The 19,398-nt window shown below is 38.6% G+C and overlaps 1 protein-coding gene and 1 long non-coding RNA gene across 24 annotated transcripts in view; one reads left to right on the forward strand and one right to left on the reverse strand.

Annotated features, from left to right (window-relative positions):
- si:ch73-181d5.4 (death-inducer obliterator 1) overlaps positions 1–19,398 on the forward strand; it is a 40,495-nt gene that overhangs the window by 1,169 nt on the left and 19,928 nt on the right. For 22 of the 23 annotated variants that reach the window (XM_034877200.1, XM_034877199.1, XM_034877201.1 and 19 more), the window contains exons 2-7: positions 249–327; positions 428–484; positions 597–1,767; positions 1,853–2,105; positions 3,443–3,718; positions 3,887–4,064. In XM_034877200.1, coding sequence (XP_034733091.1) covers positions 433–484; positions 597–1,767; positions 1,853–2,105; positions 3,443–3,718; positions 3,887–4,064 — 1,930 coding nt within the window. In that variant the 5' untranslated portion in view covers positions 249–327; positions 428–432. The remainder of the gene's footprint in view (positions 1–248; positions 328–427; positions 485–596; positions 1,768–1,852; positions 2,106–3,442; positions 3,719–3,886; positions 4,065–19,398) is intronic. The other variant, XM_034877178.1, reaches the window with a different exon arrangement.
- LOC117947863 overlaps positions 10,490–19,398 on the reverse strand; it is a 17,290-nt gene continuing 8,381 nt past the window's right edge. The window contains exons 2-3 of the long non-coding RNA XR_004657340.1: positions 14,313–14,317; positions 10,490–10,760 (exon numbers count right to left, since the gene is read on the reverse strand). This is a non-coding gene — a long non-coding RNA (uncharacterized LOC117947863). The remainder of the gene's footprint in view (positions 10,761–14,312; positions 14,318–19,398) is intronic.

Genomic DNA, 19,398 nt, shown 5'->3' on the forward strand with positions numbered 1-19,398 from the left:
ATGATGCGTTGTGGGGACGTTGTATCAGACCCCATTTGTTTTAGTTCAGTGGCCTTAATGAACAGGCAATTGAGTGTATTTGCATATGTATTAGAGTTATGATTTATTTATTTTTGATGGTCACGTCCGCCTTCACATACAACAACCGATACTTGTCATCAAGTTAAACTGTTGTGGTATTTGTTATTGACTCATAATCTAATGTCCTTAATGTAATCCTAATGTATGTCCCTCCCAAATTTACCAAGGTGCAAACAGAGACAAGTGGAATGACACTTCACATGTCCTGAAAATTAAGCTTTACCAGCTATCTGCTAATTTTCAGAGGTACCTGTTTTCTGCATTTAGCCCTCATTCAACTTGCCCAATAGTTTAATATTCCTTTAAGCTTGTGTACTAAAAAAATATATCTTATGTGTTTTGATAGCACCTATGGATGTCAGTATGGACCCAATGGAAAATAACAGTGATGCTAATAATTCAGGTAAAACCGTTCTTTTAGTCTTTGAGTGGCCTAAATTTACAGACTGCAGATAAACATGAAAGACATCTTGGTTCCCTTTTTATTAATCCTGTTTGTTGCTGCCTTTCTCTAGGGGACCAGCAGAGCCAGTCTGAAGGGGGAGAGACAAGTGTTAGACCAACCATGTCTGAGGTTAAAAAGTCTTGGGGGTTCAGGCGGACAACCATTGCTAAAAGGGAGTTCTTGGATGAAATCGGAGACCTAACCCACAGTCCTCCAATTGTACGCAGAGGCAGAGGCCGCCGAACCAACCAGACACCCCTGGCTGCTCCAGAAACCCACACAACCCAGAGAGCTTCTCTTTCAACAAGGAGTGTTTTAGATGACCTTGAGTGGTCTGCCCCCTCCTCGCCTGTATCAGAGGAGAGCAAGCCAGCTTCTGAAGCTTCTGCTGGAGGGAGCCTTGACCCCAGCTTATGGCAAGATATTGGGTCTGCCTTCCACACTGCTTTTTCACTGCTTGGCGGGAATGAGGGCTTGCCAATGGAAATGTCAGATGCACTGACAATCCCTGACATTTTGGAATCCACTGATGCCATCGTGAGTCCTACACAGATTATAGAAGAATCTGAGGGGCCTGATAATATTGAATCTGGTGATGACATGGAGATCTCACAGCCTGTCGCTTCTAACAGCGTGGCAGGAGGGGAAACCGAGGATGTGGTGGTGATATCCAGTCAAGAGGACAGCGATGAAATGACTCTGATACAGATTAAGGAGCAGCTGACATCTAAAGGCAGGCAGGATGACAAGAGAGCTAGAGGGAGAGGTGGAAGAGGAAAGGCCAAAGGAAGGGGTAGAGGCAGGGGAAGAGGTAGGGGAAGAGGTAGAGGTAGGGGCAGAGGGAGGGGAAGGGCAGCGGCACTTCAGTCAAGCATGGTAGATGACAGCGATGATAATGAGGTTCTGTTTGGATGCATCCCTCCATCTGAGCATCAGCTGCTGCAGTTGCAAGAGGAGGAAAAAGAAAATAATCCACACAGCCCTTCTGAAATAGAAATATCATCTGCTAACTCTGACATCACTCTAAGTCCTGCTCAGCAATCAAGCTCAGACTGCATAATCATAGACACAGATTTAGACCAGGTTACTGATGTGACTCCTGGCCAGTATGATGATGCACCGGAGGTGGAGCAGGAGAAACAAGACTACAAGAATGTAGGAGAGGTTTCAGGCATATCTGACACAGAGGGCTCTGACTCAAATGCTCTATACTGCATCTGTCGACAGAAACAGGATAAAAGGTATATGCTCATTTCTGTCTTTAAGGGTTTGCATACATCAACCATCTGTCAGTTTCATTTCCTGATCACTGCTGTTTGCGTCTAGGTTCATGATCTGCTGTGACAGTTGCCAGGATTGGTTCCATGGCGACTGTGTTGGTATCAGTGAGACACAGGGCCGTACGATGGAGAAGAAAGGGCAAGAGTACATCTGCCCCCCTTGCACTACAAAGACGCAGAGGCTACTCAAACTTAAGCCTTTCTCCCAACCAGAGCCTGAGCTTAGCTTTCCTGAATGCTTGACGCTAAGTCCTCTCAGTGAAGAACGGGAGGAGCATGAGGAGCTGCAAGACCTCAAGGTTAGAATTTTATTATGATTTCCAGTGATAACCAGATGGTTCATTATCCTTTGTCACAACAAAATATGTATATACACTACCGGTCAAAAGTTTGGGGTCACTTACAAATTTCAATTTCACTCCATTATAGACAGGATACCAGCTGATCTGAGTGGGTGGCTGATCTTTAATGCAATATCTACATTTCCCATTATCAGCAACCATTCATCCAATGTTCCAAATGCTCATTTTGTTTTATAGTCTGATATTATTTTAAAAAACTAACTAAGAAAAAATTAGTTGCACAAAATGTAATCTGGAAACTGCTGCCCTGGTTAAAAAAAACAAGGCAACTGATCTCAGCTGGGATTCTGTCTATAATGGAGTCCAATGGAAATTTGTGAGTGACCCCAAACTTTTGACCGGTAGTGTATATATTTTTTACTTTTTGGCAGTAGCCCATAGTTTTTGAATGTTCCTCTTTTTCTGTATGACTGAAAATATATGATGTCTTATCACAGTATTATATTTAGAGTTGTTCCAAAACCAGAACATGCTGGCATCGGTATTGGCGAGTACTGGAGTCCAGGCACAGATTCGATACCACGTAATTTATTTGAAATATAAATCTATTTACTGGTTAGCACCGTTACCTCTGACACAGTTCTTCTTTGCCGGTCTTAAAACAGTAGCGTAAAACAGCACGTAACAGTGCTGTTTTAAAGGGGAGAAGAATAATTGATCACCTGGCGCCTATTTAAGAGGAGCTAACGTTTGCGCATCATGCCATTGGTTTAGCAGTACTTTACAGTGGATGCTTCCAGCAGTAAGACGGAAACATGCAACATATGGGAAGAAACAATTTCGAGGGGTGGCACTAGTGTTGCAAATTTCAACACCAGCAACTTAATCAAACATCTGAAGGCATGTCATGCTAAGGAGCACAATGAATTAACCAAATCCAGGGGGAAAAGGACAAATTGCAGCAGCAAACTCCGGAAACTGCCTTCCAACAAGAGAAGTTCCCCAAAGACAGCCAAAAAGAAACCAAGATAACCCACAACATTTTGGAGTTTATTGTCCTGTCCTGTGCGGTTGCACAACTGTTTTATACTATTCTATTTAAAAAAAAAAAAAATGGCTTCCATTTGCTGCATTCATTAGTGTTTTACAAAGGGTTTAACCTGAGCCAGGCCTTACCATAATTATAATCTTAACACAGTCATGCGGGCATAGTATGATCTTATAAAAAAAAAAATGGTATCGGAACATCTCTAATTATATTTGTATCCTTATGGAGTAAGTATTTGCATGACAGATGTTTGGTCTTGGGGTCTAAGAAGAGATTTTGGTTTTAGAAGTCTGTGTTGGTGGTGGAGGAGAAGCAGGAGTTTCCTGTGACGAAGCCAGAGCCTGAGCCTGAGCCCGAAGCTGAGATGGAGACAGACAGCTCTGCTGCCCTGTGCATTGGACCTGAGTGCTTCAAACAAGCCCTACCAGACTCGGTTTACTGTGGCACTGACTGCATCCTTCAGCATGCTGCTGTCACTATGAAGACTCTTTCTGGCCCGAAGGTGCCCAAGTCCAGAGGACGGCCACAGAGAAAAGCTGCCACTGCCAGACCCACTGCAAAGGTCAGTCATTTCATTGATGAAGACTGAGAAATTGGGGGAGACATTCAAGTGTGAAGGCAATATATTCACTTGTTGAGACTATTCTACACTTTGTGTCTGATGTTAAACCAGTGTGACTTCTTTATGAAGTTACTTGATTTTTGACCTTTTTAAATATTTTCATTACAGGGTCAGAGGTCGGGTAGGATGTCTAAGAGATTAGCAGGAAAAGCTAAGGAGGGAGACGAGGAGGAGGAGGTGAAGGAAGATAATGGACAGGAGGAGGCTCCAACTCCCTTAGCCTGCGACCCCAGTCTCTCAGAAGTTCAGGCCACTTCCATACCATCATCTAAGCTTTACACAGCGTGTACGTACCATTTGCTACTCATACACATTCGAATCACACAGCACTTTACACATCATGCCAAAGTGCCTACTTTGGCATTACAGATCTTCCTTCTTTTTTGTAATGTGGCATCACGTAACACAGTCACACACAAGCACGCACACACTTGGACGCATACATACTCTCTCTCTCTGGGGTGACTAAGTAGCAGGGGTCAGCAGTGGGTAAGTATGTTCACTTTTATAGTTTCTTTGTCGATTCTAAATGCCCAAAATGTGCTGAAACAGTCTTGACTAGTCAGGATTATAGTATTCAGCTAAACACAAACCCATTCAAACCAGTCTCATAACTGTTTAAACTTCAACACAAAGCAACTGTGTGTGGGGTAGTGCTGGGTAGGCAGGATGCTTTACCATGTTTTGGTATCAGTGTATTGAAACACTGCTCCAAAGTTCAGTTTGTCTGGTTTTGCAAAGCTCTCCTGCACACGGTTCCCACGGAAGAATGTGTCAAGGTTTCGGGTGTTAATCATCATAGCCTTCAGTGCACATAAAGCATACCATATGCTTTCACATGTTCAGCCAAGAGCCAACAGGAAGATCCTCACATATACACATTGCTCATCATTTGAAATATTGAACCATATCTTGCAAATTCTTTTTAATTAAATTCTCTAAAAAGGAATTTTAACAACTTTTTAAAGTTAGATACTTAAAGTTCCTTAACTCCCATCCTAGGTGTGTAAACATCTTAACCCTCATGTTGTCCTCGGGTCAGATTGACCTGTTTTAGTACAAATCTTCAGTCTTATTCAGTTTTAGAGCGTTTGGAAAATAGTATTGAGTAAAACTTGACATATTCCAGTCTGTGATTATCCATCAACATACATTCCTTTAATTTTGGTGTAAATAATTCCTAATTTCTGCTTTTCTAACTCAAACATTAGTTATAATTTCCTATAAATGAGGGTTATTGACCATAAATTCCCCAAATAACTGTAAAACTAAAGTTAACAATTTAGTGTTACGTAGTGTTAAACGTAAAAGCAAAGTGACCAACATTGGGGGAAAAAAACGTCAAGTGTTGATTTTCCATTTTGACGGGAAGACAAAACAAGGGTTAAGACCTTGTGATAAGTTTTTTTTTTTTTTTTTTTCTGTTTTGAAGAAAAAAACAATTCTACAATTTAGGATAGGGTTTTTAAAAAAACGAAATCCAATACTACAGTGTCCACTGCATATCTGGCTAAAGTGCTTTGCCAAGTGGTGAAAAGATGGTCAGCCAAAGAATGACTTTGCAAACTAGGATCTGCATACTCCATTTTATTACAGACCATATACTGCATGCCCGAAGAGTCTATGCCCAAAGGTTTGTATTTATTAACGGAGTGCACATTTCCCAGTGAGGCTATTCTTTTCTCCATATTTAGAAAATAACATTTTTGATTGACATTTACCATTCAATAACGCATAATTACTTTTTTAACATTTTTTATTGAGATTATTATATTGACTTTAAACATACACATTTTAACAATTTAAATCAATAAGTTATCCCCCGATTGGGCAAAAAGTTTATGCAAGGACTCCACAAGGGAGCAAAGTTCTTTTTATAACACATAACAGAATTAACTTATCTAAACAGTAAAACCAGCTCCATTATTCAAGGTGCATGTTGGGAAACATTATGCATGTTTCATCAGTCAGCAGTGTTTGTAGATTGCTTAGTTAACTTAGTAGACATTTATAATACCAACTACAGCACTCAGCAATTCTTGCTCACAGCCACCCCCACGTCAAACCCTTCACAACACGTCTGTACTACTGGCTACATTGGTTTTGTGAAGCCTGCACAATGTCGCATTGCTACAAATTCGGCAAGGCACACCACTTCTTCAAAAGTTATGGTTTTCTCAAAGTGATTCATCGTTTCAAACAAGGACCCTGATCTTCAAGCACCAGCGCTTTCTTCCTACAGACAGCACAATTATTTGTAGTCTTGTGCCTCTATGAGGCAACCTCCTTTTTCTTTTTTTTGCAGTTGCAGAAAACGTACCTGTGCACTTCAAACATAAAACATACATTCAACATAACATTTTACAACTTTCCTTGTCCCCGTGTCAGGCTCAAACAACTTTCCATGTTCCTTTCCATCAACACAAAAACACAGACACACATTCCTGGACCAGTCGTTGCATTGCCCAGACACACCAATATTAGCTAAGATAGGATTCTCAATGAATAGGGACTGGGCAGCTGGTATGGAGGAGGAGAATTTACTGGCTACATGCTGCTGCAGAGACGCAGAGGGAACTGGAGAATTCATCAGTGCAGATGCTAGAATGAGGTTCCACCTGGAGTTCACCAATCCGTGAACGGGAGATTTGTTGTCACATTTCCATGAAGATGATTTCGAAGTGTCAGCTGGCCACCTTCAATGCTGCATTCCTCCAATTTTCTGAGAAAAGACTTCATTCTCCTGCAAATAAAGAAAGAAAGAAAGAAAAAGCTTACAGATCACCACACATGCATACCAACTTTAGATATGAAGGATAGGGATCTTTTCAATCATTAATTGTGTGGGTATAGTGGTTAAATAACTTTACTTGGGTCATATTAAGTCACATTTCAGTTCTGTTAATAGGAGGAAAATAACAAATACAACCATGCACCTGATACTCTGAACCCCTACCCCTAACAGTTTTGCCTAAACACACCCATATACATCCATATTTTTCTATATTATTATACAGACAGCAGCAAACAAACAAAAAACATTTCTGTGGTTTCCTTTTGAGCATTAACCCGGGCCCGTTTCTTTGCCTTTATTCTCCAACCTTTAGGATTAGTGTTGCATTTCAAATTTGAACAAACAATTTAACCGTACATTTACAGGTATAGTTTACTCGCAATTCTGCATAGCTGAATGGTACAAACAAGGTACAGCAGACAGTGAGTTCACTGTTTGTCACTTTTCAGAATCAGCTTGATTTAATTGGCTGAAGATATGTTAAAAACTCTGCTTTCCTGCAGTGAGGGCACTATCATTCTTTTAAATCCTCTTGTCATGTTTTTTTTGCTGCAAACGTTGCCTCGCTGCGGCTTGCTGGTATGGTGTGTAGGATTTGGTGACCATTGGGGCAAACACATCATGCTGTGGGCTGCACACTGGATCACGGGCTGTGCCCCTGTATCCGGCCGTGGCACACAACTTGCATCTTACTTTAGATCATCTTTTACTATTACACTTTAGATTTTCTCTTCCCAGACATTTTCAGTTAGATTTAAATCCCTGCCACTGGTCACGGATCATGGAAAATTAAACCTAAATCTGTCATGGAGCAGTTGTATTTATTCACACACCTTAAAAATATTTATTAAAAGCATCTTTCTTTGCACATTTTTATTTCCAGCATTATATGTTAATATTTATATCATAACATACTGTAAATTTACTCTTTGGGAGCAATAAAGGTAGTTATATGTCAAATGTGACATTGAGGACCCCCGCATAGCCAACATGACATGATCCATGTGTGCAAAGATTCAACGGACATTGGAAGTCAAATCGGGCTCCTATCGAAGCTTTTACTATTCAGAGGCAATCCTATTACAACTATTGTATACATATAAGTAGAGGTGGAAATAGAAAATATATATGATACATAACATGTATAGTTTTTCAATTGTTAGCAGACCATAATCATTAATGTCAGTATGACACAACACAGGTTTCTGCATTCATTATAAGTTTAGGTTTAAAGGCGTCAACAGCAGTAGCTGCATTTCCTAACATATCAAAACTTAAATGTTGATAAAACTGCCATGTGTACAAAATCCTTGCAAATATTGTGAAAGGCTGTTAAACTAAATTAAAATCAAGCTTTATTGCTAGGTCAATTTTAAAGGACCAATAATAATCCACACACAGAGCTGTAAATAGAAAAGAAAGTAGTTCCAATGAAATCAGTAAGGCTAAGTGAGAAAATATGTAATTTTGGTACACATGCACCGCAACCCTTTACCTTACACACTCTCGAGTAGAAAGTCTATGTAATTTCTGATTGATCCATGTGTAAAAAGAGCAGGTCATTGTCTGTAGAATTCACAGCGTGCTGTAGTGTTAAAGTCTTTTCTCCCCAATCATGCTACCCGTGCAAAACCGGAAGGGCAACACCGAGGGTGTCGAAGAAGGGTCATTTACACGAAGATGCCAATGGAAATGTCTAACTGCTGACACTACGAGATTCAGGAACTAAATCGTGAGACAAATTTAAGAAATGGCAAGAGTCTCTGTTTGCTGCGGTGTTACCGCATAATGTCCTGCCTCCTTCAGGCTCTACCAAGGCGCCATGCCTCGCCTAAACCAAACGCAGTATTTCCAGTAAGTGAGAACGTGCCTGACACGGACAATCTCCTGTTGTTGGCTACATGTGAGAAAGGGCAACTTTGGGGCAATGTCCGGCCCTGATTCGTCGGACATTGTCTGGAGTTCATATGAGAAAACAGCTTTTGAGACTTCTGATACTTCAATTTCTTTCGCTGCATTGCCTCCATTTTGGAAAAAATTCAAAGTTGGTTCAAGAGTGAGGCTGAAGGTGTGTCCACTAGCGTTTCTGTTGGACTGTAGTTTTGTTGATCAAATCATCAAGATGTTAGCTTAATTTCTACTGACGGCAAAAATAATCACAAAACAATCCATAAAATATAACCAATACAAAGTTCTTAAACAACATTTACAGTAGATGTACATCTTAGTGATAACCTGTTGCATCTACCTCTGCTTGACGCTTCATGGAGTCAATGAGCCTCTGAAGGTGCAGCTGGAGGGTGCTGCCATATTTCTGGAGTAGGTCCTGACCATGTTGCTGGCCCTGCGCAGGCTAACGTCACATGTTTGGCTGTTGTGTGTAGCAGGGCGTCTCAGAGGTTCGCAGTGGGGTTGAGGTCAGGAGATGATGAAGGCTGAGACCGCATCTGCTTAACAGCAGTCCTCAGGGCAGGTGTGGCTTGGTGAACAGAGGTGTTGTCCTGATAGATGGTGGTGTCTCAGCACGTGTTGATTTCCTACACAGTTTCATCTCTGCATCACATGACATGGATCTCAGGAAACTAAGTGTGGCCTTTTTATCAGAGGGAACTGAACTTTAAACTTTAAAATATGGCTTGTTGAAGATGACAGGAGTGGATATTGATCCTGCTGGACCACAAAGTGATCCTCAGTAGGCCTGCATGATTAATCGTTATAAAATCGCGATCTTGAGTTACCTTGTTCGCGATTTAAGTTTCAAATAACTTCTCATATAATTTTACGAGCAGACTGCATCACAAATGCTACTACTTTCTTCTTTGGATTTTAAACAGACTGTTTAAGATAGCTATTAAAGTGCGCCCTAGCGCCACAATGCTCTCCCTTCTCTTCATTGAAGCCTCTATGTTTACAGGCTTGTGGTGATGCGCAGTCTGCTATGGGTGCCAAACAAATCTATGGTTGGTACTTCAATTATTAGTACTTAGAAGTACTTCTATTAGTGGGGGGAAGTGCATAACGGACTACAGATCAAATCACTTATATAATAACATCAGGGAACAAGTTCAGCAAATACTGTGGATAAGCAAGACGCTATCGTCAAAGTCTTTATTTTGATTTTTCTTATTTAGTATTTTCTCAGGCTTATAATGGAAGAATGTAGTGGGATACATTTCTTTTTATCATCCATCTTGAGACTGCAGTGGATAAAAACCAGTAATGACTTTCCTTTTTCTTATCGTTTCCCTCATTTGCTTGTAAGTGTCCTTGTAACTAAAATATGTCAGGAACTCAGAACATTTATATTTTTAAAAAAGCTATTTTTTAAAGCTTTTTTTCTACACAAAATGACACCTGCTGATTAAAAACATGGGGAAAAGGATGAACACTAATACATCTTTTACATAAATTGATCAGAAACTAAAGCCATGGAAAAAGTAAGAGTACATATTGGTCTTGCTTTCTGTACCATTGGGAGACTGTGCAAACTAAGGGACATGGAGTGGCAGCAATGAAAATAAATACCACTCCAGACACAAAACCAAAGACCAGGGGTCTCATCTATAAATGTGGGGCGTGCACAAAACGGGGCTGAACATGTGCGTACCCCACTACCCATGCAAAGGTTGTGATATATAAAAAAAGAAACTTGGCAAGAGACTGTGCGGCCCTCCACACAAACTCTGACCCATGAAAACACATTTTGGAGACAGAGGGAATGGGCAACGCAGATGGTGAGGTGGTGAACTGATGTCAAACTGCAGACGGTGAATGTGGGAATAATTTCATTAATATTTTCAAGTATTGATGCCTTACACACGTTTTCTCTCCATATCATCCACATTATCATGAAGATGTCCATATGCAGCAGTGTTATTTGCGCTTTCACTGTGTGATAATAGTTTGTTAATCACCTTCCAAAATCTAACTCAAATCTTAAATCAAAATTTGTTCTTAAAATTTAATCTGCACTGTCTCACCGTCACATTGTCCACTATGGAGCGCAGGAGGATGAGATGGCCCGATGGAATACATGATAGCATCAAATGCACTACCATTAGATAACAGCAGAACACAGTGTAATTTACTAAATGTCTGTGCATATACAATGAGATGTCAAAGTCTGAAAATACAGCTCTTAAGCTCTCGCGCAATTGTTACACTTAATGTCCTCGTTATCAGTCAGAACTTTAATACTGTTGGTGACAAAACCTGCATGACGAAAAGTGTGTTTGCCTCTTACACTTTTGTCTTTTTGCTTTTTGCTTTTTCTCTGCCAGTCATCATGATTCAGCGTCACAGAAGAACTTCCAGGGTTATTGACTTACTGATCAGCATTCATGTGGTGCTTTGCATTTAGTATTTATGGTCAAAAATGGGCGTGTACAGGGCAGGATAAGAGGCTGATTAAAGTACGCACATACGTTTTTTTTTTTTGCGTACGCCATTTGGGGCTTTTGGGCATTCATACACTTTTAGTAAGGATCCTACGCACAGTTTTATAAATAACCACTTTTTTGGCCATTTTGTGCCTTTTATTACAGACAGTGGAGCAATGCAACAAAGGTCCTCTTTAAGACTTAAACCAGGGATGTTATTGTTTCTGGACGGGGCCTTTTGCCTGACCTCTGTCACCAAGTACACACTCTACTTGATAGACACAAAAAACAAGAGGGAGAGACTGTGGGAACTTCAGTGCATTTTTTCTTTTTTGGGGCTCCAATCAACAAAAAATAATCTCATTTATCCAGAACTTTACACTGAACAACACATTCTGTCCATGTTTATTGCTCCACCGAGACAGAAGGTACACAATATATTAACATTAATAATTACACAAATAACTGCTTCAGAAATATTTTGATAGTTTTATGTCGCGCTTTTTTTTCTTCTTTTCTCACATGTATACCTCCAAATGTGTTGGATATCATCTTACATTTTTGAACCGGTGACTAAAACAAATCCAAAGGCATTCAACATATTTATTGAAGGTTCCACCATAATCACTAATTTTTCAGTGTGAGTCAAATGAGTTAGATTCCTGTCTTCTGCTCAACTGTCAGCAGGAGTTGGTGTTGCAAAATGCCACTTCATTCCGCTTCATTGTCTTCCCCTTCTCATTGGTTGTTGGCAGGAAACTTGTATTGTTCTGTCATTCAAGAAAAAAACACCCAATGAAACCCAGCATGTTTAAAGTCAGTGAAAGGAAAAAGTCTTCAGTCTTGACCCGGTTTTCCCATCCCGTTGAATGACTATTTTCCCAAATAACAAATTCTCTATTAGTATAGGGACCCACAAGTTTTAGTTGCTAATGTTTTTAGTTTTGCTAGGTAATGACACAAAATGTGTCATTGTAGTCTTAATGAAATTATCACTTTATTTATTGTAAATGTCATTCCTTCAAAGGCTGTTAGACTCTGTTGAGTTTAGATTGAGTGCAGTGTGACCACATGATGTAACGGATGTGGCAATAAGGTGTGATTTCTGTTGATTAGTTTCAGTGATTACAGCAGTAACTGGCCAGTCTAGGATAATAACATTTATTTTTCTGTGGGTCAGTGCACATTTACTAGCATGTGTAATGTCAAGTGTTGAGAGGAGAGCTGAGTTTAATGTATTTGGCTTTTTTCTATGAGGTGCAGCCAATAAATGTCAGGTTTTAGCCAAAAATCTATTCTTGAATTTTCTCTTGGACATCTATTTCAGCTTTTTGTTGCCTCGTTTGAACCTTATTACTACCGTTTCTCCATCACATGCTCTCATCGCATTTCCTCTGCATATCTATGACGTTTATAATAATTTCAATTCCTCAAAATTTAATTGTGAAACACGAGCACCCTCTACTGGCCCAAAGAATAATGTGTAACCAAGAGAAAACTACTGACATTTTTAGCATTCCACAGTTTCCACAGAGAGAATGTATTCTTAAATGTGTGTCCCCCGTTCCAACTTTATAACAAAGATGTAAAATAGTGCAGATTGTGTAACCCCAGATATGTTTTACCAAATATTATTCAAGGTTCCTCCAGCATTCTCATATACAAAGTTTTACCATTGTTGAATTCAAATAATACAAATAGACACAACCACAATGGTGCACCTTATTTGAAGTATATTTTCTTAGTGTGCGCCTATAGTAGTATAGTAGTATACTCCAGTGATATACTGTTTATGTGGCTTGAATACAATCTATTGTACCAACCAATGTACTCTCAGCCTGACGTACATAAATTCTCCCACTTGGGCCTACAACAATGCGATGGCTGGATGGATACTTGGTTAATCCCATTGGAAAATAGCTTAAATAATTAAGGAGATTTCTTTTTGTTTTTTACTGTACATAAATAAATGTGCAAAATTAAGTGTTACATTAAATTGGTGCAGTTATGAGTCAGATAATTTAAAGATGATAAAAAGTTTACAAATCCAGGGTGAACAGTTTTGTATGTCTTTTTTCCTTCCCGACCTCCCTTTTGTGACACAGACGGGGTCCTTAAAGACCTAATACAAGACTGACCCCGTTGTCTTTGTCTTGATGTCTGTCCTTTAGTGAGCTGTCTATTGAAAGATGGAGGAATCAACACAAATCATATTGTAAAAGTGGAATTACCACATATTTGCCCACACATATTATTTAAAAGTGTAAGAAATGTAATGTAATAATATATACACAGTTGTTAAAGCTAAGGTTAACATTTTTGCAAATTTGCTCATTGGCTTCTTGGTGGACGTTGGATGAGAAGGCAGTTACCATCCTTAAGTCCGTCTGTTAAATACAATGAAGCCAGTTGCTCAGTGCTGCAGCAGAAGGAATAGTGGCACATTATCCAATGTAAAAGGACAACGTTCTCTATACAATTAATAAAAAGCTGAGTTACTTGCTAATCAGTGAGCTTTAGACTTACCTTTTCCCACTGTTATGCTAAGATAAGATAAGAGATACCCTCCTGGTTCTAGCTTCAGATTTGCTGGACAGACATGACCGTTTTATCAATGTTCTCATTTAACTATGGAACAAATACATTCCTCAAATATTAAACTATTGTAATTCAGTTTATTGGTTTGATTTAAAACTCCAGTTTCAGTTCAGGACAGTTAAGTAACATGGAGAGTGATGTGTCTTCAGATTTTCAGTCTGAAAATGTTTAAATCACATGTAGTCCTGTGTTTGGCATTGTAATCTGACAACCTTTTTCTTTCATTTATTCATTACAAAATTCTTTTTGTATGTATGTCTCACAAATACAACTGGAAAAAGGCATTGCAGTTAAAGACAGACCTCAAAAACCAGAATTATAGACTACAAAACACAAAATAAGACCAAAAAAACTAGTACTTGACATATCACAGATACCTGTCGCCACTGTGGCCTACTGAGGACTATTGGCTGTCAGTGGCATATAATATATAAATCATGAACAAGAGCGTTGGTTCTAATCTTGGAATGAGGATGTTTCTTTTCATGAATATTGAACTATTTATTATTTGTTAACAATGCCATCGGAGTGGCTCTGCAGATGGCAATTTCCCTCTGACCAATTTGGTCCTCACTGAAATATTTCAACAACTATTGCATGGATTATCAAAAATATTTGCACAGACATTGTCTTTCAAATGAATCCAACTGACTTTGGAGATCCCCAGACTTTTCCTCTTGTGCAGGCATGGAGTTCACATTTTAGTTTTGTTGTGAAATGTAAACCATTGGTTACATTGCTGTGGAATTTGAAACACACACACACACACTCTCACACACACACACACACACACGTTCATGTCACCCTCAGGATAAATTAGAATAACGTTGGTGATTCCTTAACTTTTCTCTACAGAATAAATAAAACAGCTGAGTTACTTGTTAATCGGTGAGCTTTAGAGATGCCTTTTCCCACTGTTATGCTTTTCATCTAGCGCCATTATCACGTCAAAATTAAAACTAGTGCAATACTTTTTGTTTTAATACAAAATACCTGCAAAAGGGAGGTTCCCATTCAGCCTCAAGTGTGAACAGCTGCTTGAGCGTATTAACATTGGCATTGTGAGGGCAGCCTCACAGACCTGCTGGCATCACTCTAGACTAGTCTTTTTTTAATATAAAAGGTAGTGCACATTCTATAAGGATGTATTCTTTTTTGGAGGCAGAAGATCTCATCCATAAAAGATTTGTGTTCACGTTTAAATAACCTTCATCTTGCAAATCTGTGACACGTAACATTTTACCAATGTAAGGAAAGTAATAGAAATGACTGAGAACCTACTGCTTTATGTGCTAGACTGTTGCGGTTAAGGCCATTTGAAATTTTAATATTTAGCTATAGCACGTTTTTTCAATCTCAGCACATTAACTTTTTCATATTCTGCAGACGGAACCGTTTTAGGGAAATATAAATGTTTACACATGCAAGCAACTACGTTGACCTTGTGGTCCTCTATATCATTTGTTCAAACAACTGTGCTTTCTTACTTAACAAATGTGCTCATGGTAAATTAAGTTAAATATAAAATATACTAACGTTTCACGTGAGATTTCTGCTAAGTAACTAGAGAAGCTCTACTCACTAACTAACAGCCATTGTCTGTTCACAATACCTGCACATCTTCTTAACACCAGAGACAGAATTTAAGAATAGGGAAATTAATTAGACAGTGGCCAATAATAGTACTATCATACACAATAGTGCCACATACTAATAGTATGAGAAATTGAGTTAGTATCATCGGGCTTATTTAAGGACATTTAATCTTTTCCCAATGGTTTGATAAATTAACTAGCAGTGTGGTATGTTTGTCTGTTTTGTTATATCCATATGGCTGTGCTCATATCGTCTTTCCAGCTGTGTTTTCATTATTTCAACATATCCCAAGCATTTTGTACAGAGTCTTTAAATATAAAACAGCATACTTAATGAGCTGTGGATAAAACAAAAAAGGTCCAATCAGGTATGCCTGACAACCTAGGCTATGACAACACTGGTTATTGTTGACGGATGGTTCATTCAGGATTATGAAGTGTGTGCATACAGTATGTTGAGTGGTATAGAAGCACGACTGCAACCACTTGCGGGAAAGTATAAAGTTTGACTTTATGCAAAGGGATGCATGTAAAAGTTGATATAACAGATCAGTGTTTTGATGTGTTGATAATTTCTTAGTATGTATTTTACTGAAAATCAGACTGAATTGTCATTTTGTTTCACTGAACAAATCTGAATTGTGTGCAGTGGTCTTAAACCAGGCAAAATGTGAAAGAAAAGATCTTTCTTATTGAACTTTCACTAAAGCTTCATCCCAAATACCCTAAATAAAGAAATTGCATGTCATCATTTAAGGACTACATGAATATAAATGAGTTTGTTTGACTTGTGTTGGTCTAAGTATTAATTAAAAATACATTTTCTTGATTGTACAGTTAATTTAAAAAGCTGAGATTTTCCTCTATTGACCAATGTCAGGTTTTTAACAAGAAGACAAATGCTCTTGTTTCACCGTCACTTTGACACACATACACACACACACACACACACACACACACACACACACACACACACACAGCATAATCATGCACAAATAAAGATTCTTCATTCTTTTCCTCATAGATACGGTGACCCATTCATCAGTTAATTCATTCATAGGTCTACCTGCCTTTTAGTGTCCAGAGGTGTCTACAAATGATGCACTAAACCAGGGTCATTCACTTTCTTTCTGTTTTTCAATCTACGAAAGGATGTGTCCTTGTTTCGTTTCTTCTTTTTTTTACTACTATCTCCAGAATTGTATTGACACTTCTTCAGTGTGTTAGCATGTTGGGCATGCTATCAAATGCAAAGAAAGCAGATAATCTGCAAATCTTCCGTCTAATCCAAGTATTCACGTTTAAAATGGTTTGGAGTGGAAATTCTGCACCACTGATGTCATTGCCACTTGTTACTTTGCCAACTACATCTCCTATAAGCTCAACCTTATATTATGCCATATCATAAGCGCACGCCTTTTTTTGATTGCCTCCCGGACATGCTAGTTATTAGCAGCAGTACACATTATCTTGCTCTCTAGGTGCTGCACTGTCAGTGCTCACTTCTCCTAAATAGTTCTGATAGATTAAATACAGAGGATACATTTATTAGGATTAATAAAGTATGATTCATCTATACTGGTATGTAGGTGTGATCTTAACCCAGGCATCTCACCCTGCCACGTTCATCTTCACCATGCCGGCCTTTTCTTATGCAACCTTCAATCTCTTCCTATCCATATATCCTCAAACACTTTTGTTGGATGAGGATGCTGATCCAAACCACACAACTTCTGCTGGGCTTACTGTGGTTTTACAGCTGCACTGCTTGGCTAGTAATGGAAAGTATCTTACTTATTGTGTCATTTCATTTTGTCCAGTAAAAACCAGGCCTAATTTTCTGATTAGTTCCAGTGACACTACTTACTCACACAAGAAACAATGCATCAAAGATTTAGAAACCTCAAATATATCAAAGCATGTGGTATCAAGGGTTGGGAAAGATTTAACACAGCTTAGTGTTTTGACATTTTACGTGGCTAAACTGTATTGCTGCATGTATGCCAAGTGTCGATCTTTTATTATATGGGTCGGTCAGTTTGACTGCTTAAATATTGCATTTTGTTAATATAAAACTGAAGTGAGAGGAACGAATGGATACGTTTAACTTTTTAGATAAAACAGATATTGACACAGTTTTCCTCTGGGAAAATAATTAGAAGTCGAAAAAAAGGCAATAAATTGCAATGTATATTTTAAAATGTATATCGTATCCTGATATAAGTATTGTGGTAATATCTTATTGTGGGGCCTCTGGTGATTCACGCCCCTAGTATCTATACAGTTAAATACAGTGGCATTTTTTTCTTACCTATTTTCCTATGTTTTTGTCTCTGACTGACTGATTAGAAAAACAATCTTTGAAATTGGTCCAGTATTGTGGAACAAGATACAGTGTAACTAATTTGGCAATTGCGCACCTTCTATTTCTGTCCACTAAAAGTGCTTGTTTTAACACTGATATGCTTAGATTATTGGTCTAATGGCGTTTTTCTATTAATGTTACCTCGCCTTGACTCAACTCTGCCACAGTGCCCCGTCCTTCTTTTTCCATTGCAGATTTGTACCGCTTTCATGCGTGAGGCGAGCCATGGCTGGTCATCATAGCAGGAAACTGCCGTGACCTAACACAAGAGAGACACGCACACACACACAGACACACACACAGAATGTCAGAGGTGTGTTGCTTTTTACTCTCGGCATGGGGCTGTCTCGGCAAGAGACAGATTAGTTTCAAAAGAAGTTGGAGGCAGCTAAAAGAACGCTGGCTAAACTATTTAAACACAGCGGGTTAGTTCAGGACTCGTCTGTCGCTAGTGATGAGGACACAGTGAATAGTGACAATTCTCTCCAACCAATCAGTAGTCTTTGTTTTTTCATGTCACCTTTTGGTATCGCCTCAGCTTGCTTGGAACCTCGACTGAGGTAGTATTAAATTACCTGTCAGTTGGTACCGGGAACTTTTTGTTGTAATGGAAAACCAAAAAAGTAGAGTCAACACGAGTCGAGTAAGTACCATGCAGTGGATAAACGCCAAAAGTTCTGACATTATGGTAAGGATCCTTACAGAGTTTGATCCTATTTGTTTAACATGAAACATCCCCAAAGCTTCTACTGCCAAACCCACCAGACTCCTTTAAAATAAAAAGTAATTTGATATTCATAAAATACACTTTCTTTAATGTCAACAGAAACAAAAATCAAATGATCAAAAGCTATCTTGGTTGGTTTTTCAACTGTTCCATCAATTACTACTCTGGTTTTGTTGAAATAAACCCTTATTTTACCAATTAATTTGCGGAAATATGCTGGCTCTATACATGCTAAAAGTATTGTTTATTTAAACAGATTCTGGTGTGTTTTGCAATAGCAATTTCTGAGGTTTTTAAACAAAAAAGGATTTTACTCTGTAGGGATCTTATTCTTAATGTTGTCAGAGACATAGAATAATATGCTGATCCTGTGAGTGGAAAAACTGCACTTTCAGTGGATGAAATTGACGATAAACATTTGCCCTATATGAATACATTGCAGCCATGTTGGTGGCTGCTGGTTACAGCCTTCTTGCTCAATACTGGACCAATTTCAAAGATTTTCTTCATCAAAATCATATTTTACACACCCATAATATTTGTGAATAGACCACTTTCTTTCCTGTATTTAGAAATATACACTTTAAACAGATTCCGGCAAATGCAAAACTAGTTCTAGGTTTGGGTTGGACCTCAGGACATAAAAGAAAGTCCAAAACTAATTTTCTGATATTTTTCTTGTTGAGATGGATGGCACTAAAAATAACAGTATTGTCCCTGCTATCTACACATACTGTGTGTGTGTGTTTGTGTGTGTGTATGTATGCATGTATGTATGTATGTGTTTGTATATATATATATATATTAGAGCTGGGCAGCGATTACCATTTTTAATTGCATAATTTCCCCGATTAATCGCAATTAATGGCATAATTTCCCTGATTAATCGCAAAATGAAATAATGAATTCAAAAGTAGTGTATATAGTGCAATTTTTTTTTTAAATGCTCTGCTATATGAACAAAAGTGCCGTAACATTTGTTCTGCAAAAACTTACCAGCATTTTGTTTATAAAGTAGCAGCTAAATAAATTATTTAGTGTACATCTCAACTTAAACATAATGTATTTATCAAGCCGTTGTTGTTGCAATTCTCAGACCAATGTCCTTGACTGGGCCTGCAGTCTGTAGCTGTCCACGTTGCTATGGTATTTGTTAGCGTCT

This window comes from Etheostoma cragini, chromosome 7 (assembly GCF_013103735.1).
Source record: "Etheostoma cragini isolate CJK2018 chromosome 7, CSU_Ecrag_1.0, whole genome shotgun sequence".
Lineage (NCBI taxonomy): Eukaryota > Metazoa > Chordata > Actinopteri > Perciformes > Percidae > Etheostoma > Etheostoma cragini.